Raw genomic sequence first — 27,887 nt, 5'->3', positions numbered from 1 at the left:
ATTTACATGGTTGTTACTGGAAAGAATAAATTGTATAATTCAGATATATTATGTAGGTAAGTATAAAAACCTTTACACATAGCCAAGTTAGCGTATGCTAATTTGATACGTTTTTCACTTAATATCTCTTACAATGTATTCTAACAAGCCATATAACCGTGTCTGGACGCATCAACCCATTTCCTTCACAAAGCCGGTACGTACGTGTTTTCCTTATGTTAACTACGTAACACTATACCCCCTTTCTCCCCAACCCGCTAGTTCCAGCATCCAATAAGAGATGGCGCCCGGGCACTAGTGCTCTCTCTCGAGCAATTTACTCCTTACACTAATTAAAAGAGTGAGCGAGAGACGCCACGCCCACCCTCCGAGAACAAACAGTTGGGGGGGATTCATCCACCAATCAGAATGCTTGATTGTTTGTAATTAGAACCGTGAGGGCTTCCTCTCGTCGAGATGACCAATGGGATTTTGTATTTAACGCCATTATTCTATATTCAAAAGGAAATTCTCATGGTGATTTAATTAAAACTGTTCTAAGAACTTCGCTCGGTAATGGAATGGCAATTTATATGTTACAATTTATGTCTGCACAACTGTACTTTGTGTAATTCTGAGTTAAGTTTATGTACACGATTATACACAGTTACATCGAATTACGGAGGCTATAAAAAGGAATTTAATATGAAGAAAGTTTTATGAAAATGCGAGCTGATATTTATAAATGTCTAAGTATGTGTTGAACTTAAAATAACTCCGAGACGACATTTATTTTGTTCTGCCGTATATAGATGTGGGTTATTTGATAATATATTTATGTAAAGTCCAAATTCAACCTCCCTATATTTTTACTTAACATTATAGTTGAAAGAATAAGAAAAAAAGAAATTAACATTGCTACAATAACCGATATCAAGTATTATTACTAACTTCATTGAATATTAAACCGGCGCTGAACAAACCTCTATAGAAACGGAAAAAATATACCAAACTATTCAAAGAAATCTAGACTTAAAAAAAACTTATCTCAAGAACCATTGGTACAGCACAATCATTCAACTTGCGAAGAAAGAATCAACGGTCACAATGAACGGACCAACTTCTGACTGCCAGTTTGCATATAGAGATAAAAGTGGGGAATATTAATGTGAATCGCCTTCCACCCCAACCCGGGACCCCTTTGGGGGGCATTGGGATGGGCGGGGGGCTTCTTGGGCGAGTGGACCGCGGGACAGTCGTGATTTTAATTATATTGGCCACCGTCGAGTTATGGCCGTCTTAATGGGTCTTACGATTGCTTTGAATTATAATGAAATCGTTTTAGGTGGCTCTAATTCGTAAATTTATCAACAGACCATTTTTCAATATATAAACGATTACTAGATAAATATTGGTTAAGAAAAAAATGGGTTAATAAATATTGCTGAAACGGTGGCGTAGTTGTATTACAGTACGACTGCAGTGCTGAGGTCTCGGGTTCGATCCCCGAGTCGGGAAAATTAATTTTGGGTGCTTCTACTCAGTATCAGCCCGGAGTCTAGAATTTGTACCCAATATACTGATAGGCATACCCTCTATTACATCATGGTATGAAGAGTAGGTGCACCAGTTGTGCCTCTGCCTACCCTTTCGGAGATAAAAAGCGTGAGTGATGGTGTAATTAATATTCTAATTAGTTAGGAAAAGCTTCCACTATTCCTGAACAATATAAATCTTTTTTGGATTGAAATGGTTTTATTTGACACTATTTACGTGGTTAATTACATTCTAACTGTTCCTATAAGATTGAATATCTACAATACATTAACAGGATAACTACAAAATATTTTAACATTATATGTGCCAACATACATTTGCCTTCTTATTTTTATATACAATAGCTATAACGGCTGCCTATCACACCGTCACGTAACAGACTAGGCGTCATGAGTTACACTCCGTGCGGCAAAGAGTATAATCATTCCCTTTTACAAAAAATATTATGTTTACCATGTAGACCTGTCTTGTTTTGTGTTCTCTAGTTTTGTCGATAGTCAATCATTAGAATTCATGAGTTTTAAATTCCTAGTCAAAGCTTATGAGTGAGACTGCGATACGCTAAGTAAAATTTGCTAGCTTTGACCAAATAGTTATCTAAATCTTTATGGAGCGTATAAAGGAATTTGAGAATTAAATAAGGTAAGTTGTTCAAAAATAGATTTTCTAATCAAATAAAAGGCTCAATTTAATATATATAGTTGTTACTTACACATTTTTATCGTGGAGTTACTGTAACCGCCCCTAATAAATCATTGAAAAAGCAATCAATCTCCCATAAATACTCAATAGATCACAATATATCACATAAACAAGCGACGCAAGCAACAAACGTTAAAGTTACAACAATGTCCCTAACATAAACTTAACCCCTTATTCAAGTAAACATTCAACTCGCATAAATTTTCTTTAGAGAAACTAATGTCAATGTAAGAACGCCATTACTCGCGTTAAACAAATTCCGAGATCCGAACGCACACACGTACAGTGTGTGAATGTGTGCGTGCGCGTGTGTGCGACGGATGTATACGTCACAGTGTAATAGGGTGAATATGCATATGTGGGAAGCGTATGTAAATACGTAAACGGTAAATTGTGAGGATGTGTGATGTTAAGGCTCCAGAGCGAGAGGTCTCCCTCATTATCGACCTCGGGTCACGGCGCATGCTCCAACTTTAGTCTCAGCTCTGCTAACGAACGCCTTATTGCGACAGGCGGTTCATCGGCGTAATTGAGTTACGACTTTTTACGTAGCAATTTCGTTTTTTCTCTTAGAACCGGGCCGTACGCTAATTGGGGCGAATATATTTTTTTCTGCCGAACAAATATTGGATTAGGGCGAGTAATTCGCTTCAAATAGGTCAGGCTTTGAAGGTATTCTTGGTAATGATGTAAATTTTGTTACGTTAGTTACTGCGCAAAATTATGTTTTTTTAGTACATTATTATTATGTACCTCTGAAATGGAATTTTATTATGGTACTTAGTTTCTCATTATTTGGCTTAATCAAAACCTTTTTACAGTTTTTTTGTAATATCAACATTCATTTAACAATTTCTGAACTATTATTTTAGCTGTAACATAAAAAAAAAATACTTGACAAAATAAAATCTACTGGACATTGACTTTTATTTAACCCGCCAATTTTTTTCAAAATCCGTTATCTTCTAGAACATAACAACTACAATGTCTAGTTACAAGAAATACCAGTAAATTATATTATATCGATGCCAGTAAATATAACCAAAACACTACCACTTTATAAGAATTAACACACGATAAAAGACAAAAATATAAGCATTTAATACTGGCCACATTTCATTCAAATGGCAGTCAAAAATAAAAACAAAAATTTTAATGCTAAAAGTAAAAAATCGTAGCAACTGGCACATTGTGGGTTGCTATTAAAAATAAATGGCCATTAAAGAGCTCGGAACGTTCCAAATTCGAATTCCTGATTCTGTCAGAACATAGTTACAATTGATTCGAATGCGTCGAGCTCGCATGCGACGAGTTGCAATAGGATCAAATATTCATTAAATGGCCTCTACTAGCGGTTGTGCCGGCTTCATATTCAGCAGACGTAGTTGTTAATAGTTCGCCCGGCCTGCCTTATCTTCGACACTCAGACTTTTACTGTGAAATGACGGATTTGATACTTGAAATTGTCTGGTTTTTAACAAATTATACTTTTTAAAATCTGACGTAACATTGTAGAATGTAATACTGTATTTTAAGGTATTAATAATGTTACACTACTAGTATGCAATAAGACTACATTAACATAATTAATAATTAATAAACATAATCGGAAATATATTTCTGATTAATATTAACACTTATCGGTTGAACATAGTAACTCAATACAACTATATACTTGTAACTTAAAATATTTTGTGTTAACATTGATAAAAAGCATTGCCCTATGATATTCACTTGAGGGATTGAACCTACACAACCCTGATCATCGTCGCACAGGTGTGTGTATTTACATTAACGAGAACTAAGACCCCTACTCTCCTAAATCGGATATTAAAATTTAAATGCAATATAGCTCAAATAATGTCGGTCGTAGTAAATTACTCCGTTCCTTACCTTATATACCTAGCAAGGCGACTACAAGGGTAGCGAGGGATGGGTTATTCGTTTGTTAACCTACCAAAACAATATTGTGGACATTACTTGTAATATTTTTTTCTTTTTTAAATAGATGGATCGCGCTGGTATCGTTTCGGTGGCTCTATGAATCCCTGTGGTCTTTTTGAAGCTGGAAAACTTTTTCACGCAGAAATATCATGTACCATTTATAGTCGTCTAGTCTTAATGCTAAGTATATATTGAAAAGTTCTAGTAGAAATATTGCAAGCCCTTCAAGCTTAAAAATTTGTAGAAGTCACTTTGCTGTTATAGTTTACATAAAAGTTGTTTGCGGAGTTCGACTTCTGCAAGTTTTCTGCAAATTCATTATGAGACTGAGACCTTCAAATGGACTTAGGCAGGCCAAATATCGATACGAAGTGATGACAGCTGGAGTAAAGCGCTGACTGAGTGGTTGTCAAGACAAGACAAGCGCCGTGTAGGCTATTCAGCGGCTGGATGTGTTGGCGACATTGTAACAATCGCGGGTTGCATCTGGATGCGATTGGTTTGAGAACAAAATATGTGGCCCGATATGAGAGAGGCATTATACCCAGCAGTGGGACTCTAAGGGGTTTTTTTCCAATATTTCGAAATAATATATTTTAATAATTAAAATGGGTTACAGATTAGTGTCTCACATAGAGAGGACGGGGCGTGAGGTTCCGCTATTTGATACGTAATTCGCTCCCCCCGGACTCTCAAGGTTTTTTTTTTAAACGGCTGATCCTGCAGTCAACACCGGGAGGAACCTGCGAACGGTATACTGGTTCCCCCCGGCTTAATGACTGCAGGGGCCAGGAGGAAAGTGGGAGGCAAGAATTGGGAGCGGAGTGTGGGGGAAGGAAGAGTAAGTACTAGGATGGGCGGAGAGGAAAAGGAGGTGAAATGTTCTATGAGTCCCTGTCAGACCCCCCATGTGACCTTGCAACCATGGGGGTGTAGGCACCACTTATTGTGTGCCTAGGGCCGCGACAAATATCCCCCCATGCATGGGCGTGCATTCGGTATGAAGACCGAACGCACAAGAATTGCCTCGGGAGGTGACTCTAAAGGGTTATGGGTGTAGTTTTCTTACTAACCTAAACCAAAAAAAGCGTATCCACGCTAAGCTATCGAGGGAGGCTGGGCCCGGGCCGGTCAGTGGAGGCAACGTCGAGTGGCGCAAATTAATCTCCATACGTTGCCTCCCACCCCGCCCGCTGTCGCTTGTTATTTGTGTCTCACTACCATTGTTCGAGCTGACCTACTATCTGTAGTTTAAGTAATTTGGCTTCCAATTCCTTGTGGAGATTGGGGATGCATTAATTATTGTTAAATGGAAGAAATATTGTCGTAATTTTATGTGATTTTGTAATGAAAGGTAATGTTCTTTTTATTTATTTCGGAATAAAACTCTACTAGTTGTAGTGATTAAAGTACATAATATTAATTTCACTTAGCTATGAAGATTGAGCCAAGACTATTTATCTTTTATTGCGTAAATACTACTTAAATTGATTTTGAAATGACGATTTTATGAAAGAAAAAGAAACAACATTTTTCCACTTTCATTTTTTCATGGCCTATTCACACAAGAATTCTTAAGTTTTTATAACAATAACTCAGTACATAATCACTTTTATTCCTGTAATTGAACCATACATTTATTAATCAATAAATCTATTATAAACTGCCTGACTGCCTCGGTGGCGTAGTTGTATTGCACGTCCGGTACAATAGCGCTCTGAGGTCCTGGGTTCGAATCCCGGGTCGGGCAAAGTGATATTTGGGTTTTTCTGCTCAGTATCAGCCCGGAGTCTGGAATTTGTGCCCGATATGGCGATAGGCTCGCCCCCTATCACATCATGGGACGGAACATACTTGGCGAAAAGTGGGTGCCCTAGTTACACCTCTGCATACCCCTTCGGGGATAAAATGCGTGATGTTATGTATGTTATGTATTATAAACTGTTACATCGTGCATTTCACACTTACAAAAATAATTTAATCATAACTAGAAACTCAACCCGTTATTTCCGTACCTAAATAACCTCACAAATATAGCAAGGCTCAAAATAGCTTACCAAAAATACTTCCGACGTAAAGCCTATTCCCATCACCGCTGTCAAAACTTAAGTCTCAAGTACCATTTATTTGAACAATACCCGGTGTAATGTATGGAGATTAGGCGGTGGACAGACGCGTCCGCCCGCCCGCTGATCCGACATGATACATCAACGTCGCTGGCCACTGGACACCCCCTTTATACCGTCGAGTGTGGAAACGTAGATGTGGTAAATATAGTTAATATAAAGTAATTTTTAAGTGATTAATTATAATTATTATAAAATCTGCTTTGGAATGCGATATGTCAAGATATATGCGATTTAGGGTTCTAAAATAATAATATAATTCTTCATTGCACAACCAATAAAACATAAAGAAAATCAAAAGAAAACAAATACAAGACATGGTAATAAGACTAATGTTAACTTAGAGGCAATTAACGACGATGCCTTCGATGCTGTATATATTTTTATGCGTGAACATTACATAACATATTATATTGTCATTTGTATGATTTGACCATTATACAAGAGTATAACCATAATACCTATTATACAGTATTCTATTAAATAATATTTTTTACGTGCAAATACGTACGATATTAAAATTTGATAACGCTATTGAATTTTTTATTAAAAACTACGCCCTTATGATAGGGATGAACTTGCCATAATTTATTAGCTTTTCATTAAAACTACAAAATGTTTGTTCTGTTTATTTATTTATTTTTTATTTATTTGCACTTTATATACATAATAAGTATATCGGCGGACTTAATGCCAAAGGCATTCTCTCCCCAGTCAACCTAAGGGTGGTGCAGAGATAAATAAGGTAGGTGCATAAGGATATTTAATAATACATAAACATACATAAAAGTAACTATAATCTATAACTATATTAAATACAAACATAATATAAGTAATATTATAAATACATAAAATACAGATTATAAATACATAAATATATAATATGTACTCGTATATACTAATAATATAAAGTTTAGAATTAAAGTGATAAATTCCTTAAGCAGATTGCATTATACATACTAACATAAAGCATAAGTGCCTTGATACCATATTTATAAATTAATATTATACTACGGAATATTATGTTCTGAAATAAATGGATTATTATTAATATTTAATTCTACATTTTATCCACCCATCAATTCTATTATCTCAGTTCAAATTCCCACAATAACCACATCCAAACATTCGCAAATTAATGTGGCGACTAATAAAAAAGTACTTGTTTGAACATCGGCTTCTCATCCGTATTATGCTTGTTAACCGAGGAATTAGCAGTGACCAAAGCGCGTGATGAGTGGCTTTCATTTACATTACGATTATATCTGTCAACCCACGAAAGGAAAATATTCTTGCGTATGCGGCTGATATTAACGGAAAAGTAATTTTAATTTGCAATTGTTTTATTTTTTAATGAGACAAGTATTTTAACTGACAGCCTTTGTGGCGTATTACGGTACGACTGCATTGCTAGGGTCTTGAGTTCGATCCCTGAGTCAGACAGTGATAAAAAAAATATATCGAATAAAAGTTGCACAATCAGAAGAAAAAGAACTCGTAGGGTTTAATGTAGTATAATCTTTAATTCTATGGAAGTTTGGTGACTTAATAATCTCTATTAATAATAGAACATACTTACATTTTTATTACATATTCCTTACTTTGTAAAGTTTTAGACACAATAAAAAAACCTATCCTGATCATTTACGATAGTAGCTTGCGCCATGGTTGTGCCTAACATTTTAAATGATACGCCGAGTGCTGAAGCGCTTAAAAGCTTCCCCATGCCGAAGCTCAAGCGTAAGCGCTTTATTAATAAAAACACCTTCCAGCCTGCATGTTACGTACTGCATAGTTATACTAGATGTGGCCCAATATGTATGTAGTATTATATCTGTCTCTAATTCTCCTGTCTGTTATTACTATTGGTATTGCTTCGTTTCTATTTGATCTTGATAATAATTCTACCACGCTAATTGGAGTTTGCGTTGTCTGTTGATCTGATTATAATCTGATCAGAGATTGAAGTCCAAGAGCAACATCTTTGGACGAGTAGGCTAGGTTTCGGGTTTCTGAAGCCGTCGGTTTTTCGTTAAGTTTACAGCCGTCCCATCATGTAATAGAGAAAAAGCCTGTTCACCAATTCCAGTGACATATTGTTCACCAATTAAAATTCCGGAAATTTCAAGTATATTCATCAGTGGCGAAGGGTCTATATAACCCAATTCCTGCTGTCTTCCTTTTATGTGGAATTTATGTATATAATATCAGCCCTGTATTATATACTTGCCCACTGCTGAGCACGGGCCTCCTCTACTACTGAGAGGGATTAGGCCTTAGTCCACCACGCTGGCCTAGTGCGGATTGGTAGACTTCACACACCTTCGAAATTCCTATAGAGAACTTCTCAGATGTGCAGGTTTCCTCACGATGTTTTCCTTCACCGTTAAAGCGAACGATAAATTCACAAAGAATACACACATGATTTTTTTAGAAAAGTCAGAGGTGTATGCCCTTGGGATTTGAACCTGCGGACATTCGTCTTGGGAGTCCGTTCCACACCCAACTAGGCTATCGCCGCTTCTGTATTATCAGAAAGATTTAAAGAAGAAGAAGAAGAAAGAAAGAAAGAAGTTTATTGTTGGAACAAAGATAAAAAATTCAATTCACAAAATCCTACATAACATAAACAATTATTGCACCAACAATCGGTTCCCATTCAGCTATATACTGCTATACCACCTATGTAATACTGCAGCGCTGGTTTTCAATGAGTTGCCCATGTGACGTACAGACATCAAACTGCATTTATTATTTGTAAACAGCGTTTATGCATATTAGTAAATAAACGTTGTGTCGGGTTTCCTTTTGAAAAAAATTACCATTCGCCACTCGTGTACATTCAAATCGAAAAATCACTAATTCGACCTGAGAGCCTCGAAAAATCACTAATTTATATTACTCAACTTAAGGGCTGAACCAAAAAACACCGCCGACAATGACTACCACAACCAACCTTCGCAAATCAATAAAACTTACTGCCGTTTCCAGTACCTCTAATCCCGTTCAGTAAAGACTCGCAACAATGTTTTCGTTCGATCAGTGGCTCGTGCCTCTGAAATGAAGTTGAGTATTAGAAACGCAGCTATCTCGCGGACTATTTCCAATTTGTTTGTTAACATTTACCACGTCAAACAACTATGTACTGGTTTCTAGAATGTAGCTTATACAACTATAAACATTCTTGAGTGCTACGTATCTAGGTGAGTAACGGCTTGCGCCATATGTGCAGGAAAAGTTACAGATGTTATTTTTATATATGTGTCCATGTAAACTCTTTTATTAATGAACACTCATTTATTAAGATATCGAAATAATACGTTATCAAAATCAAAAAGTATGTTATAAGATTTTATACTATTTCATACTTCAATTGATTTCTATATAATTTCTCAATAAACCTAATCAAGCCTAAACGAAGCCCGTCACAAATAATCGAAATCAAAATTTATTAACGGCGTATATGTGAACAATTTTGTGCCGTGTGTAGCAATAATGCGTAAAAAACTCATCTCCTCCCCCCTTTTGCCCTCCCACCGCCCCCTACTCGTGGGGTCCCGGTGAAATATGATGTTTTCCCATTCCGAGCGGACACGATTAGAAAATTCGTCGCGAGATGTGTGCGTGCGTTTATTTTGGGTGTTGATAGTTTTTGGATACTTAATAGGTTACGTGGGCTATATATATTTATGGTTTTTCTTCGTTGGTTATAGGTGATGATAACAGCTAATGAATTAAATAATATACATTGATATTAAAAAAATATCAATTTGCGTTCATATCAACACAAGACGCACATTTAAGTCGATATTGGCATAGCAAAGTTTTAAAAGATGCCGAAATAATTGGCTAACCTCATAAAAAGCTCCGTGTAACAAATCACAATTCCAATCACTCGAATGATACCATCAACATACACGAAAATAATAGAAATCCAATATCAAACATGAAATAGTTAGAATGAGTCACGTCTTCTCATTTCTTTGCATAGCGATAATGTAAGCATAAATCACGTGTGCCCAGCCCGTGCCCAGTCGAAGGATCAACGCCTATATATCAAGCTAATGCTGATATGATATGTTAAATAAATATCGACGACCAGGATATTGGACGCGAGTCCGGAATGTAAAACGAATGTGACACTGTCTAAACAAAATGTAATGCTTTTGAAATATCGCTTGCTACGGGCAGATATATTATACAAGTATATTTTATAATAAATATATGTAGTTTAATTTTGTGTGGGAATGGAAACTGGACTCAATTGGAGAGGAGATGAATTCAAAGATGCAGAGGATTCAAGTTCGCTTGCGCGTGATAAAAATCTATTGTTTTTGCCAGATAATACAGTTCTTTTAATAATAAAAACCATACTGATGGCTACAATTTAAAGCAAACTTTGTATAGAATGCCCTTACGTTTCTAAAAAGTAGTCTAAAAAGTGGCTTCATTGAAGAGAATCCGCTGAAGATTGGTTTTAATACTGTTTCAAATCTTAATATCGACCAAGTATACGTTGATCCGTATTAAATTGAAAATAAGGTCTTCAATAGATACTACTATTTAGCTTATAACATCGGATAATTACCATAATAATTAAGTACCTAAACGGTATAGACCATACCTATTATGGTCAACCTTAACAAAATGAGAAAAAGCGACGATAACCTAATTGAATGTGGAACGGACTGCTGAGACAAATATCCGCAGGTTCAAATCACAAGGGCACACACCTCTGACTTTTCTAGAATTATGTGTGTATTCTTTATGAATTATCGCTTGCTAAGAACGTTGAAGGAATAGAAGGTGAGGAAACCTGCATACCCGAGAAGTTCTCCATAGAAATTTTAAGCCTAGCTGAAACTTAATTCTAAAATTCCGAAGTAAGATCGATGACATAATTTAGGGACCTTAAGCGGTCTGTCCATTGTCAAATAGCAGTGGTCTAGATTAATATCTGTGCCTGAACCCAATTTCAAATCCAAGATCATATTAATTTTGAGACAGCGCTGCTCAATAAACTTAATCGAATTATTCATAAGGTGACCGTACAAAAATATACTCCACTTTGAACAAGAGTTAACAATCCATCTATATATATAAAAATCAATTGCTGTTCGTTAGTCTCGCTAAAACTCGAGAACGGCTGAACGGATTTATCTTATCTTGGTCTTGAATTATTCGTGGAGGTCTAGGGAAGATTTAAAAGGTGAGAAAAATTCGAATAATTGCCGGGAAAATCCTCAAAACAGCATTTTTCTATTTCCCATACAAACGTTTTCTAACTAATACGTAGAGTCAATTTGTAATTTATTACCGCTGCATAAAGTTCAAATTCGCGTGCGCGTTGGAGGATCTAATATCGCGTTCTGAAACTCAACAAAAGTGAAAGTGAATCGCGAACGCGACAAAATTGCATAGTCTCAAAATACATAGTACATAAATAGTGGTCGGCTTCGAGAAACTCAATTTTAGCTAACTTCAGTTGTTAATATAATATATAACTCAAAGGTGACTGACAGTGATATATCAAGGAACAGCCCAAACCATTGGACGGATCGGGCTAAGACTTTACATGCATAAAGCTACTATGACGTAGGCATCCCCTAAGAAAGGATTTTGATAAATTCTACCCTTAAGGGGATAAAATAGGGGATGAAAGTTAGTATAAATGTTCTTAGATTTTCGACTGATTGAACTGAAATTATAGATTGGGGATAAAATTAGTTTGAACCTATAAGTACCGGGAAAATATGTAGCAAGACTTTTATCAAACAGTGGAATTTTATCCTGGAAAACACCTTCACGCGGGCGAAGCCGCGAGCAAAAGCTAGTCTAAAATAAAAGTCAACACCTACAAATCAGCCTTGACGTGACAAAGTTCCATTTACATTTTCATCTCTAGCCATATCAATGTCGAAGTAGATGCTTTAATGACATTATTGGAAAATTGGCTCACGCAACCCTATGTAGTGTTGACAAAAATTTGCTATCACTAGAACGCGTCGCAGCCAATAGGGTGTGTCGGTTCACACTATGCTACCGTACATGCGTAAAATAAGTTATTTTGACTAGACGCAGTTTTCAATAATTTGATTTTTTGGCGGAAAAATATTACTGGTATAGTGTAAATCCCACGTAATAAGCATATAGGGTTGACCTTCTCTGACGTATAATAATATTCAAATTATTTCAACATGTTTATAGGAAAACTTAAACAATTGCTGGGCTTTAAAAATGTCCATCAATAATTACTTACAACATAATGAAATAATAGAGACGATGTAAATTTAAAATATTAAACAAAACAATATGGACATTTTCGACATTTACCACTTGAACCGTAGCACCCACAAAAGAAATTACACGTTCCATTCTATCAGGTCGCGGGGGAGGGTGGTGACGTCACGACGTTGCCTCGAATAAATGTGATGGAAATTGGAGGATTTGTTTACCCATATTCTTCTCACATTTTTGACACTAAAAGGTGGAGCGAGTAACTATGTATTTACTATTGTGTCGTTTCTTTGTTTTATTTTTCATACTCCTTGATATTCAAGGACCAACAGGGATCTCATATACACCGATTTCAGTAGTATTACCAAAAAATATCTAATACTAAAGTAATTTATCAATCGTGAAGTGGCAAAACGTCTGCCTGTCTGACATTAATCCTCGAAGGAAATCCAGTGGCAGATAAAATATTATTAAAAAAAAAGTAAAATTAGGTACGCAACCTTAAATTAAAATTTAGGGTCTTCATGGTTCCAAAATCAAAAAATAATCTATACACTTACGAAACTAATGACTAACCAAACCCTCAATACAATCGATATAAACTTTCAAATACACGCATCAACCACTCATAACCGTATGGAAACTTAACACTACGCACCGTTCTCAATTCAATTTATTTAGCGATTTTCAGAACAAAATATTAGGGAGTGCTATTTATCAGAGTTCGGTGGAGGCGTCGCAAAACCAACACATTTATCCTATACCACATTTCACATACAAACTAGGGGTAGTGAATTGGGATTCAGAAGGGCAGCTTTAGGCAACGCACGCACCTGTGTCCATAATGACTGATGTCTGTCATTTTTTAAATTTTTGGGTATCCGGTCTACACTCTCAGGGTGATATAAATGTATCATGCAGAAGAGGTGATGTGATAGTGTGCCTATGGCCATAACAGTTATAGGGCATAAACTCGCAACTTAAATGAATTTCGGAGTAGATATCATTGAAATAACCATTGTCTGTCTAAATAAACATAGATTCTTCCAAAGAGTTACAGTTTTTCTAACAAGTAAATCCTATCAAACAAATAAAAAAAAACGATTCTCGACAACGCTCAAGTTTGAACTTATTCCTATTCTAAAAAACGCTTGTCCAATACAGTGTAGATTCTATAGAATCTACACTAAGGACAAGCGACAAGAATCATGATAGCCGTAGAGCTATCATGATTCTTATTTCTTTTTTTTACAGCGCTGTGGTAGCATTTACTACACATCATTTTACTATCGTGCGATTACGTAATATATTCGAGTGTCGTGTGCCTGTGGCCATTTTTCTATTCGCGCCCGACTTTTGAAGGCGTGTGGGAGACGAGGCATTAGGATTCCTAATTCAAGCGAGACATGCAGAATGAATATTATTGATATTCTTACTTGGAAATATAGTGAAAAGAACAAAGTAGGTCGGAATTTGCCGGTTTCGAAGATCCAAAGAGATCATGAGGATGAATTTATGATTACTTGTGTTTTTGGTGCATATTTGCTCAGTAATACTTATATTATAATTGCGATAGCAACTCTGTCTGTCTGTCTCTGTAAGTATGAAATGAACCTAAACCATAAGGAAGAACAGACTATTTTTCATCTCGGTAAAGTACATAGTGGGACTTTTATCCCTGAAACCTTCTCACACGGGTCAAGCTGCGAGAAAATGCTAGCAAGGTAATAATTGTGTTGATGAAAACATAAAATGCTAAACCAATTATTCCAAAACAATTTCGCTTTCTATCTGCCTTTCCGTTTTAGGTCTTTATCGTTTAAATGGCTACTATAAATTTGATAACCTGTATCGTCTTCGTCAGTGATGACTGCAGCATTTCTTCCACCATCTAAATCAACAGCATTGCGGTCCATTTTTCTTCCTTATATTCGAATAACTTAAGACCATGTAATTTTACATTGACTTCAATATCCTTAAATTTAGAACACAACAGCTCTTGTCAAAAAGAAAAACGAAGAGATGGTAAACACATTACCCAGAAAATCTTTGTAAACACTTAACACCTAGAAATAAACCAATACTGTAATATCATATTAAAAATATATCAAAGGACCTAACACACTTACTAAATGAAAACCAGTCTTAAAGCACTTTGACCTACAACTCCACTTCCACGATAAGCGACACATTGTAATATAGCGCTACTTTCTTGTAATGTATGTAATAATATCCCGTAAATTCAGCCTAAGGATAGATCCTAATAGAAGGGCCGGGCAGCAGTCCAAGCTTATCTCAGAGAAGCGTAAAATTTATGTTAATGACACCCTCGCCGGAATAACATAACGTTAAACCAAAGAAAGCATATCCTTCGATAACGTGTCCCCGTTAAATGAGTGCGTAAACGGTTTATTCTCGGTGCGTTCGGATTCATGTCGCATACGAAAGTAAGAATTCAGTGTACTAATTAGTTATGGTGACAAACTGATAACATTAGTGTATAATGAAGACTGTAATGCCTTCAATTCTTTTAATTTCATCTCATCTGTATGTAAAATTTAATTTCGTTTTTAAATTGACAACCTTTTTTCTATTACCTATCAGGTCAAACATATGTTTTTTTTTTTATAAAAACATAGTTAATACATAATATCGAATGAAAACGAATCGACGTCCAAAACTACAGATACACGCAAAAAAATGTCGCTTCGAGCATCCAATTCATTCGTTCCCATATCCGGTTATCGCCGGTTTATCATACGCCCGAGGGCCCACTGTAACTCCTAGCGAGATTATTTTAAGCTTCAACCCTTAACGTTTGATTAAACTGCCATTGCTCGGGTGGATCGCCCCTTCACATGGCCCTTAAGATTTTTTCCATGATTATAATGATGTTTCCTTGTCCCTTACTAAAGCCTTTTAGCAGTTTACGCTGTTATTCTTGATGGATGTTGCAATTTGTGCGTAATATCTTTGTTACCGTTACTTTATCCTATTGATGAAAAGAAATCCAGCGCACTACAAGGTCCTATGTTAGTTTTTACTTATGTTGCAAATATGAGATTGAAACTTTCAAGTTGGTAAAAATTTAAAAAGACAATAAATTATGGCTTCTTCTTTATTTCTTGTGGGATTATTGGAAATTTTCATTGAAAAAGAATTAGAATCATGTGATACATATAATTCAATTTGAACATTAAATATGGTGTAGGATCTTGTAATAATGAGCTAACAAAATACTACCGAGGGATGAATAAAACACAACATAATCACAACAATTGAGAGTCTTCTTTTGATCAATGATATAGCATTAAAATGTAACATCAGATGTGATCATATAATAGAACTTAAAAAATTTAATGCAATGTTCGCTCCATCAAAACTTTTCGTCTATCCCAACTTAGATCGCATCGTGTGCTTAGAAAACAATTTTTCGTAGACGCCGAAACTCAAAATAAAGCAAAATTCAAATAGACTTAACCAACTGTTATAAAAACGACTTCATAAAAATAATCAACAAATACGAAAGAATATAATATGGCGATAAACAATAGTGCTACATTTACCTATATTTCAAAGGCAGATTTGCAATGTAGAATCGGATTTAATGTAACAACAGTAAACAGATGCCCATTCCTGAAGAGTGCAATCATGCGGAGGCTCGGATGAGAGGCTTTTGTTCAGCCTCCCTTTCTCCGTTTTTTTCACAATTTCCCCGCTCGGAATCAGCTGGACCGCGGAAAAAATGCAAAAAAACTAAAAGGTACTTTTACCTCAGGAATTTTCACTTATCGCAACTCGCGATAATTGCGCTTTCTTTTAATAATTACAAGCCGCAAAGAGTTGGGGTAAATTTATTTTACTGCTCACTCTCGTAGTGTGAACCTTTTACTAAAAATAAATAACAAAATTTCTTAATTGTTTGCAATTATATATTAATATGATAAATAAAACTTTAATTGTAGTCACAATTACGGTTTTTAGTAAGTTAAAGATATAACTATAATATTTAATTAACAATGTTCTCATCTAGAATGGTAGACCAAATCAAAAGCGTTTTAAGAATTGATTAATTCTTCAAAATCTATTGAACTGTGAGATTTGTTACTCTCATAAATGAAGTAGAAAGAGAGCACAAAGAATATAAACCTTTATTTATTTAATGATCCCACATACGTCGTGAAAAAATATTCTCATTGATTTATAACACGTTTTTACTGAATCCATTTGCAATCCGGTCCCACAACTATTCCAAATAAAAGGAATTCCTCGTACAAAAGGGAAACCTGGGGAAAACGAATAAAAAAATATAATAATTCAAAATGGCGTCTGGCCACTTAATAACTGGCTGACACCATTGGGAAATATAATTTAATTTTTCTTTAGCGCCGCACTGTTCTGGCGCATGCAGATGTGTATTTTCATCCTTGTCTTGTATTTTCTCAGTGCACCCCCTCGCTCCTCGCCCGCCCAAAACTTCCGTTTGTTCGGGAGGCCCCGTGTCACCTAATGTTCTGGACGAGAAATATTTGCGATATTTTGTATTAGATGATTTGTGTATTCGAATGTGGAAGAATTTATCGCTCTATCGCTGATTTGAAACGGAATGTAACGATTTGCTATCTTTTCGGTTACAGCCTTTGATCGTATAGGGTTTCGAGTTGGATGAATAATGTGTCCGAATTGTATTAATACCTGTTGTATTATCATGGCCTTGCCATCTTAATGATTAAACATCCATCCATCCAATGGGCCCACTCCAAAAATTTGACTTGTTCTTTGGTACAATTAAGAGTTTCTATTTAATGCATTTTCTATCAGAAAAGAAACATAGTATTTTGTTTCATTTAAGATGCCTCGCAGCATTACACAATAATGTGTAAGGAGCCGAAAGTATTTCACATACTACAAAACTGATAATTATAATTATTTCCATCCAATTGATTAGTTCACAATTGCTTTAAATAAATTAATTTGGCAATTGAAAAATTAAATATACAAATATTTATTTTTTATCATAAATAAACACCCTAGTTTACTATATCTTGCTAGAAATATCGCAATGCTGTATCACCTTATTGTAATATATTCTGGATACAAAATCACCATCCAAACGAATCCCGTGATAGTCGTAAAACTACGTAACCTGTATTTACTCTGTCCGCCAGGGGACCAGGTGAGTGGGTAATATTCTAATGTAAAGGGCGACCCGCCATCTATAATAATTTAACTCATTCTGTCCTCCATGATACAGGGACACCTATATTTTTAGTGGTATTTATAATATTATATTGTTATTTTATATACTAGGTAGTCTGGCTGGATAGTCCGGCAATGGAAATTTTTGCCTCCAAACACTTTGAAAGCATTGTACTGAATATGGTTCAGTTGAAAGGAAATTAATTATTTGTTGGCCATTACGAGAATTATTGGTCAATAACCCACAAATGTTGTATTACAATGTTTTTTGCCAATCGAATAACACAAAATGTTGCCTGTTTTAGGAATCAAGATGAAACTTTACGAGGTATGAAGGTTAAAAATTAGACAACCAGGAATTTAAAGCTTTGTAGTATTCACCCAGAACGATAACAATTATGTTTTGAAACTAGTAACGGTTAAATATTTTCTCAAGCGTTAAATATAATTCAAACAAAACTTTTAACAGCGCCATCTTTAGAGGACTCAAGAAATTAAATACTACCAATACATACCTTTTCACTAAGTTCCATCATCCTTCGGTAAAAAAGAATTGTCTGTGGCGTAATCACTTAGTTCATATTAACATTACTAGATGGCAGTAAAAATAATCATATCATGATTTACGCAAAAGTTTGATATATTAAAATATATTATATATACAGATTAAACTAGACATTTATCTGCCAGTACGTATTAAATAAACAGTGCCATACATCATACGTACGTTTACTCAAGTCTGATTTTGTTTATTTTGTATTAAATAAAATTCTATATATTTGCTTTGGCATTGTGGATTATTTGTCATATTTTTGATACAGTTTTTAGTCAAATTTGAGGTCTTTAATGAATTATACCAAAAAAAATATTATTTTTTTTACTAGTTAAAATTTTGAACCTATAGATGCAGATTGTCGGAAATCCGATAAAAATATGCTTACATTATTTCCTCATCATATATATGTACAATCTACCACGTGTTTCGATAAACCTCAAAAAATTTAAATACCTCTCAAGAATTTAGCAAATACAAAACCATTTTTCTTAGTAACAAAGAGCATTAAAAAATCTCTTTTGCTCATTATTTGCAGGAAGATTAAATACAAATCCACTTTTATCTTTGTTATATCGTATATTATTGTTAGAAGAGACGCGCTGATAGCGTTGTTTGCGAGCATTCATACAGACGACACGTTCAGCGAATATCCTCATATACATTTAATTTAATTTCCAAAATGAGAAATGCTAGTATACAAGTGTCTCCGATATATTTTAATGTTGCTGAATATTGTTTATTCGGCATCATATTGGGATTGATCATCGGAATAATACTATATTACAATGTGGTTAACAGAAAGTATAATACAGTGGCCGGATTTTTGTTTGGCGGGAAAAATATGTCCGTTATTTCTATATCCTTAGCTTTGATTGCGAGGTAAGTGATATTTTGTTTAATCTTATTAAATTGTTGAGACATTTGTTGTTGAGAAACAAATTATTTTAGCATAAACAATACCATAAACTGTGCAAAGCTGTAAATTTTTGAAGTATATAATTGATAGTCCTTCTGGATCCGATTATGTGCCTGAGGAATTTCATATGAAATTTTCTTTCGCTTCATATATTAAGTGAAAAATATGTTGTACCTACTTAACCGGCCTGTTCTTTTTTTTACTCTATTCTCAATCTCAATTCTTACTCAGTTACATTTAAGCAAATCATAGACTTGCAAGTAATATTGAGTGTTATAGCTTAGTTCTTAAAATAGTCTGCAGAAAATTTTCATATTATATGAAAGCTTTTTGTTAGCAACTTACATCATTTAAATAGTTAAACATTGTAATATTTGTCTGTAAGCTTTTTTAAAATAATTTAGAAAATTAGATTTAAAAAAGCTTACAGGCAAATACTTAATACAAAATTAATTTAGATTAAAACACTTCAGCTCTAAATACGTCCAGCATAACTTTTTTATTTCACTCTTCGTTTTCTTCTTTGATGATTTAGTTTTACACAAATTCAAATGAGTTCTTTTGATAATTAAAATCCACAATACAGTTCAAATTGAATGTGTCATTAAAATTTATTAGCACATTTAGTTTACTCACTATCTATAACATCTTTGCTTGTCATTTGCGTTGGAAGGCAAATACGTTTCCACTCCAAACACAGTTATCATAAATTATCTCTAACAAAGGCGAAACGAAGAATATCTCCCTAAAGAAGTCATGTTCTGCATCCATACATACAACATGAGGTGCTGAGTTTCAGATTAAAGGGGTTCAAAGTTATATACTTAATATAGTAAGATTTGATACTGTAGAATTGAGACCTACCTATAACCACAAATGTGACCCTTTAGAATATCCATCAGATTAAATACCGTACTTTACATTTAAATATCATTTTTATTATCCTAAAAGTTATGCAATTTAAATTCCTGATCAGAAAAAAAATAGGAAGCTAAAGAACCACAATCGCAATCAATACACACATCTCTGATTTTGAATATATAGAAATAATACAATCCTCAACACTTACAATTACAACATTAAACCCTTGTCCAGTTTATTTATTCATTATGAAATCTTTCTATTTACATTCGCAGCCACTTGACGAGCATTACATTGCTCGGAGTGCCCGTAGAGATATACCTGAGAGGCACTCAGTACTGGGCATCGGCGCTGTCACTTATCGTAGTCACTATCCTAGCCGCCGTCATTTATTTACCAGGTAAATATACTTTAGGTTTTTATTATTTAATCGGTAAATCCTCTGTTTATGTTTCCTTTCGATTTCTTTAGTTAAAATACTTGCCTTTTCATTGATTATCAGAAATTGAGGTTCAGATTACTCTGGTAATACACATCATCCCAAAAAAGTTTTCAATTTTGATTCTCTATGTAGGTAAATAAAATCATTTCCTAAAGATTTCTAAATATCTTCATTGAACTGATTGACGAGTTAAGATCTTTCTAAGTATTCATTTCACGATCAGAGCTAATCAAGCGAGCTGTAGGTGTTTGAATAATAATTAATCTCAATGTTTTGAATTTCAGTGTTTCATAAATTACAATTATCTTCAAGTTTTGAATATCTCGAAATAAGATTTTCAACTCACACTCGAACGATAGCGGCTGTGTTATTTGTTATTAGCAAGCTTATGTTACTACCTATAGTGCCCTATGTGCCACTTATGGCTTTTAGATTGGGTGAGTGATTCATAATTTGTTCATGATAAAACCGCGGTGGCGTAGTTGTACTTCGTGCGTGATACGACACCACTCTGAGACCTTGTGTTCACATCTCGGGTTGGGAAAATGATAATGGGTCTATCTGCTCACTACACTAGCCCGGAGGTTGGAATTTGTCCCTAATATAGGTTTGTGATATATAATAGGGGTATAACATTTTGGGACGGAACAAACAGGCGAAAAGAAGGTGCCCTGGTTGCACCTCTGTAGATCTGTCTTCGGAGATAAATGCGTGATGTGTGTGTGTGATAAAATAAGTTTGACTAGGAAAAGTACTTGTTTGTAATAGTAACGCTGTGTATGTTTGTTGCACCCAACGTCATAAAATTAATCAAACAATTGAGATGCAACACAAATGCAACGTTAAGTTCTAACTGTGCGCAGTTGTAATTTTTCACTAATTACTTGATGTGTTTTGTTATGATTATAATAATTATTGTAAGTAGGTATTAGCGGCATTTCGAATTAACTTTATTACATTAAATTCACCAATTCAAGTCGAGATCAATAAAGCCCATTTATTTTAATGAATTGCTGGTCTGGAAACTAAGAAATGAAAATAGGCACTAGACGCAACGCGATCGTATTTTCAGTAAAAAAAAATCTGTGTCTTGTAATAAATGGCAGCGGTAAATAAAAATGTTACTTAAATAACTGTACGGTATCTTACTGCAGTTCTATTAACAGCGCAATATAACAGTGCAATTCGGCTCTAATAGTTCCTAATGGCCAGTAGAATTAATTGTCAACGTTAAAACAATTTATTGTACGTGGGTTATCTTTAATTTATAGCAGGCCAAGTAGGCCAAATTTTGGTGATAGATTCGTTTCTAGCCGAATTTCGGCGACCACGGCCAATCTCAAGATCTTCGAAGTAGGTACTGAGGAGATATTAAAGTGCACAAGTGTGTGCGCATTACACGCGTACACTCTTCTGTTCCTTCATTTTCATAGTTCGGTGAGACGTTAAACCAAATGACCGGAGAGAGATCAGTCGCAAGATCAATGGCTTTACGTACTTTTCTAAATAATGCAATGTGTACATATGTTACAGTTAAAACCCGTTCTCAGTTACAACGCATTTTCACTAGTTAAAACAAGTTTTCACTGAATCATCAAGCACCTCTCACAAAATATTTAAAAAAAACACTACTATAAGCCAATTATTATTGTTTATTTTATTAATATTATGTAATTGTTTACTAGTGGCCTTTACAGGACGGGCTAAGCCTAGAAGGGGTTTTGTAATTGATATCTTTCTGCAATAAGAAGTGTCATGATATGTTTTGTAGGAATTTTAGATATCTTATCAATTTTCAGTTACAAATCCTCTGGCGGGACGTATCACGGCGGTATTATGCGTGTCCTGTGCCACGTTTATCGCTGTTGGCGGATTACGAGCCATAGTCAGCATTGGCATAGTAACATCTTTCCTGGCATTAGCTGGCACTGCACTGCCAAGTGGTCTGGCGCTGCTCCCAATAGGCTTTAAAAGTATGTGGGAGAGAGCCAGTCGCGGAGGTCGATTGGTTTTATATGAGTAAGTTTCATGTTTGGATGATTAAATCGGAATTTTGAAAGTTTATACCATTCATCATGATTCTACAAAAAAGTCTGAATCAAATCTATAAAAAAATCTTAAATATTTATCTTTATTTTGTACAGAGTGTAAATTAATCTCTAATTAGAGCACCTTCATATAAGCCGCTTAGTGCCGTGTGACTTTAGCCCAACCGCACCGTTTTAGCCGCGCTACTTTGTAAATTCATAATAATTGCCACAACTCAAACGACTGTAGAGTAAAAAACTTAAGAACGCCTTCAATTTGTCGCTAAACGCCGCGCGAAGGCAGCGCCCTAAATAAGTTTAGGTTTCAATTATTATTTGAATTCGTATGTTGCAGTAACGTCATAGCAATAAAAAAAAAACAAAGGAAACCTCAAATTTTATTTCACTCATTCCAGCCCAGATCCAGAACTTGCTCATCACACGTCATTCTTCGCAGTCACACTGGCCCTAAGCACGAACTGGCTCTGGAAGATAGCTCTCAGCCAATCTACGCTACAAAAACTTCTGGCCGTTCCTACTATTAGTAAAGCAAGGCTATGTCTAATGATATCTTGTGCTGGAGTGATTCTGATGAAGCTGCTCTCTTGCTTTCTGGGTCTAGCGTTATATGCATGGTTTGATGAATGCGATCCATTGTTGAGTGGTCAAATAAGGAAACATGAGCAGGTATTTTTCAAGACTTTTTTACTCTTCTGACAGTCTCGATAGGGTAGTTGTATACTATACAACTGTATACTATACTATACGATAATACGCTATACATTGTATACACGCGCACGCTATATATACAATGTATAGTGTGAGCGGATTTGAAGCCCGGATCAAAGTGATATCTGGGTTTTCTGGTATCACTATCAGAGTCTGAAATTTGTGCCTGTGGCGATGCGCTCGCCTCTTATCACATCATGGGATGGAACGCGCTCGGCCAAAAGTGGTTGCGTTTCTTTTACCCCTTTGGGGAAAAAGTCGTGATGTATGTTTGTTTTTATACACTTTCAATAAATTATAGTACCAAAAACCAGGAGTTCATATTTTGGTTTGAACTGATATCTAATTTTCTCTTTTTTCAGTTAGTCCCGCAATTCTTAAATAGTTTATCAGCTATGTTTCCTGGAATATGTGGAATATTCATTATATCTATCTTTAGTGCAACTACAGGGTGGGTTATAATCACAATTGATTTTGCTTTATAAATTAAAATATATTAATTATTAACCTAAGATTAGATTATTACAGATGCATTGCTTCGTTGATAAATTCCATCGCCGGTGTATTGTTTGAAGAGTTTATTAGACCTTGGATGCCACAGAGTACCAATGAAATTGCTTGCTGCAAAATCATGAAGGTAAGCCATCCTTTTCATTACATTTCATTGGTAAATCAATCAATTTTATTCAACAACCTAAAATAAAAAGTACAGAATATAGAATAGGATAGCTCTTATACTAAGAGCCAAGTGAAAAATATTTGGAACCGTATTTATAAACCAATCTCACCTTTGAGTGGAATCTTAAGTAACATTTATGGTATTGAACATTCTATATAAACAAAACTTGAGCTGTCATTTAAGTGCCTGTTGTCAGCTGAGTCTGTTAAATACTGTGCCTTAAGTTATCGATTAAATATTGTTTATATCAGTTTATTAATTATGGGTATCTTGAGACGCTGAATCATTTGAAAGCGTCTCAGCCGATATCGGCCTTCAAAGCGAAACTGAGGAGTTGAATCTACTAATACGACTCCAGGAATAGGAACATTTAAGTCTAACATAAAAAAAAAATCTATTCAGATCAGTAACTATTCAGTACTTTAGCAGCCAAAACCGCACAATTAAAAGTGAAAATGGACATGTGTAATTATTTATTTTTTTAGGTTCTCTGCGTCCTGGTGGGTTGCTACTGCGCTTGCGTGGTGTGGTTTGCAAAGGAACTGGATCGTCTGCAACATGTAGCGTCTGGTGTGACGGGAGTGACAGCTGGCACATTACTGGGATTGTTTACACTGGGGATAGTCTTTTCCAGGGCAAATTGTTCTGTAAGAAAAATGTAGTATGCATTAAAATAATATTGTTATTCTCATTATTCGAAAATCAAATCAATATATTTTGTATAACGCCATCTACCGATGATAGCCTGTACTTTGTTCACTCAAATCATAACAATATTGCCGTAGTCTGCATTAAAAAGATAAGTTTCTAATTCAAGTTACATAGATGTCACTACCAGTTAAACTTCACGAATAACAGATGGCGTTGAGTACTATACGTTGAAATAAAACAATAATAACAATTTAATTTATTCTTTCCGTAATTTTAGGGGGCTTTAGGTGGATGTTTATTAAGTCTTATGCTGTGCGGTTGGTTACTTATTGGTGCCGAAAATTCTTTAGCAAGAGGAGCCCTAACCTTCCAAAGAAAACCTCTGCTTACAACAGGATGCGGAAAAGCGAATTTAACACACATCATTCTGGACAATATTTCTACTGCATTACCAAACGCTGCGTAAGTCTAAATATTATTATTAGTATAAAACATAAAATCAAGCATTTATTCGTAATGGATTAAGCGGAATCGCAACTTGAACACACAGTGGTCAAGCTTGTGTCCAATGATGAACATTTTATAGCACCCATAAAACCATACATTTTAAATAAATATGTACACCATACATTTTAAATAATAACACTAAAGCAAAAAACATAAGAAGGTACATAAATCTTTTAGTTAAGTCACTTCAGTTTAAAAGTGGGTTTTATGCTTGGACTGTAGATTGAGGGAAGGCGTACACTATTTTTTGACAGTGTGCAGAGTGGATCTCATATTTTAGGTATTAATAATGGGGATATTAATAATGTTTTCGGGTCCTGCGTCAGATTTGGTTAAAAAAAGCATTTTGAGAGTATGAGTGGTAGTAAGCAGACGCATATCAGAGTGAACGTATAGAACGACATGCCGACGAAACCTATCACAAAAATAGAGACAAAAGATGTGAAAACCTGTGTCTTAAAAATCGAAAAATACGACAAAAACATATTTTTCGAATTGTTTGTGGAAGCCAGGATCTTATTTATGGAATTTACGGTTTTACTACACTGTCACAAGATCCACTAATCATTATTACTTAAACTCAATTAAAATAATGATCCCATACTTTCTCTTATATAATTTTATTAGCAGAATGCAATGATTCAATAAACCGCAAACGAGCTGTTAACAACTATTGAAAGTTGCAATCGGCACGTCAACCGCAATGCTTAAGCCGAGTTAAGTGGACCTAAGTTGGCAATAAGCACTCAGATCGTAGTTGTACAACAGCTGTTCTAGCTTTGCTTGCAACTAAATTAACGAAGACAAACTACATGCCAATTTATTAAACGATTATTGAAAATGCTGTAGGATGAAGTTTTGCATTGCCGTATCGACGCAATATAAAAATATTTCTATCAACAATATTATTTTTTTATTTATAAGATCTGATTTAATCAGTGCTTTGTTTTTTTTATTCCGTAGCTAAAGATTAAAGTAGGTATAGAGATTTTATTTGATTTATTTATCTTCTTGATAATTTTTTTTTAAAGTAAATGGCAGAACATTTTTTTAGTCGAAAATTATTATTGTGTAATGATTATTGGTGATAATTATCTAACTATCACCAATAATAATAAGATAATTTACGTACCGTAAAAAATAATTGTTAAATATAGGTATAAATATGATATCAGTTCAAAGTTTAAACCAATAAATCGCGAATAATTGTAAGCCACTTGATTCAGTACAAATGTAGCTATCTGTTACTAGACAAACCCTTTACTATAACTTATGATTGGATAAAAAATTACAATATACTATTGAGTATTTTAAGGTTCTCATACAACATATCTGAGATAAAAATAAACTGAGGTCAAAGGTACCCCCTATCTACTCTTTGTTAGCTAACAGCTTTATAATAAAGCCAAAGTTTAAAACCATACTCAGTAAAAGTAACATTAATCGTTTAGAACTCAATTACGTGGGTGAACAGCGAGCCATATCTCTGATTTTACGACCATGGAACATTTTTATTACGACCACCAATGAGTTCACACTTGGTTAGAGATTCCCGGTCGAAGTTTTAATCTTCGTTCGTAACTTCGGTGATATCGAGACGCGGCTCACAATTATTCCTCATCCCCATTCCCCTTATTAAAACTTTCTCCATATTACTATTACCCCATCCGTACAGTTTTACGACTTTCGTTCGGTGGTTTTTTTTTCTATGAAATCACGGTGTTTGAAACTATTGAACGCGCGTCTTGAAACGTTGTGTTCGTTAGTTCTTTTTGCTCGAGGCTTCATGCGCCACCATTGCTTTCTCAGACACAAAACAACAAAGAACAATATCTGCATTTTGCTGAAAAAAAAGTTTGTTAATTCAATGTATTAGATGGTTTAATACGGCTTTGCGTTCAGTAGGTATATTTGAATTTTAAACATAATGTATTTTAAGTATTGTTTTGGTTTTAACAAATGAAATAGATGCGATAGATTAGAGTGTGACGACTTTTGGTAATTGTTTATGTTATCTGCCTGATATTTATTTGAAGATAAAGTTACTAATATACTTTTTTTTATTCCAGAACCCAATTACCAACAAAACCTCTGCAATCCCTCTTTCGGATCTCTTTCACATACTGCCCTTTCGCTGGCGCCATTTCAGTGCTTCTGATAGGAGTTCCTATGAGCTACTTGACAGGGAAGTCGAGGACCGACTCCATGAACCCTGATGTCTTCTGCCCTCTGACTCAAAGTATGCTCCACAAATCCCTGTTCAGGAGTGCCACAGTCTCGTTGGAAGCGAGAGCGCCGAATACGCAAGAAGTTTACGTCGCCTTGGATGAAGCCCTGAAACATTTAAAAGATGTTATTGATAGATAATAAATCTGTTTTTAAATACTTTAATTATGCATTTTAATCTTGATCTGTATAGATACTGATATTTATTGATGGTTTTAGTTTTTCATGACATTTTCATCGGTCAGATACAGATTGTACTTTAGGACATGCAGAGGTTGTGTTTAATACGTCTCCACAAAGCATTTTTCCGATTCACGCGTTCTATAGCGTGTATAATGTAAAAAAACATAATTCCTGAATGCGCTACGTTTTTGCGTATGTTAATCACTATAAAAACGAATCATCAGGAAAAAATAGGGCATAGGAGTTTTGCATTTAGACTATTTTTTAAATGTTCAAATATTCTATAACTTTTTATACCCTCTAGATTTTACATTACTTTAACAATGTTTATTAGTCAATACTAACACGTATCTACTGTAAGAATAA

At 34.9% G+C, this 27,887-nt stretch overlaps 1 protein-coding gene across 3 annotated transcripts; it reads left to right on the top strand.

Moving 5' to 3' along the window:
* The first annotated feature begins 18,896 nt into the window (after positions 1-18,896).
* Positions 18,897-27,503, top strand: LOC115450509 (sodium-coupled monocarboxylate transporter 2). 3 transcript variants are annotated; one of them, XM_030178543.2, is made up of 10 exons: positions 18,898-19,179; positions 20,353-20,477; positions 20,804-20,956; positions 22,319-22,538; positions 22,963-23,233; positions 23,638-23,726; positions 23,804-23,912; positions 24,440-24,601; positions 24,883-25,067; positions 27,182-27,503. In XM_030178543.2, the coding sequence occupies exons 1-10, from the start codon at positions 18,980-18,982 to the stop codon at positions 27,477-27,479; spliced, it is 1,812 nt and encodes a 603-aa protein (XP_030034403.1). In that variant the 5' UTR covers positions 18,898-18,979; the 3' UTR covers positions 27,480-27,503. The 3 variants fall into 3 exon arrangements, with proteins under 3 accessions (XP_037294773.1, XP_030034403.1, XP_037294772.1); XM_037438875.1 differs by having other exon boundaries at positions 23,789-23,912; XM_037438876.1 differs by lacking the exon at positions 20,804-20,956 and having other exon boundaries at positions 18,897-19,179; positions 23,789-23,912.
* Positions 27,504-27,887: the final 384 nt, after the last annotated feature.

This window comes from Manduca sexta, chromosome 15, assembly GCF_014839805.1.
Source record: "Manduca sexta isolate Smith_Timp_Sample1 chromosome 15, JHU_Msex_v1.0, whole genome shotgun sequence".
NCBI lineage: Eukaryota > Metazoa > Arthropoda > Insecta > Lepidoptera > Sphingidae > Manduca > Manduca sexta.
This window is presented reverse-complemented; position numbering and strand designations above follow the sequence as displayed.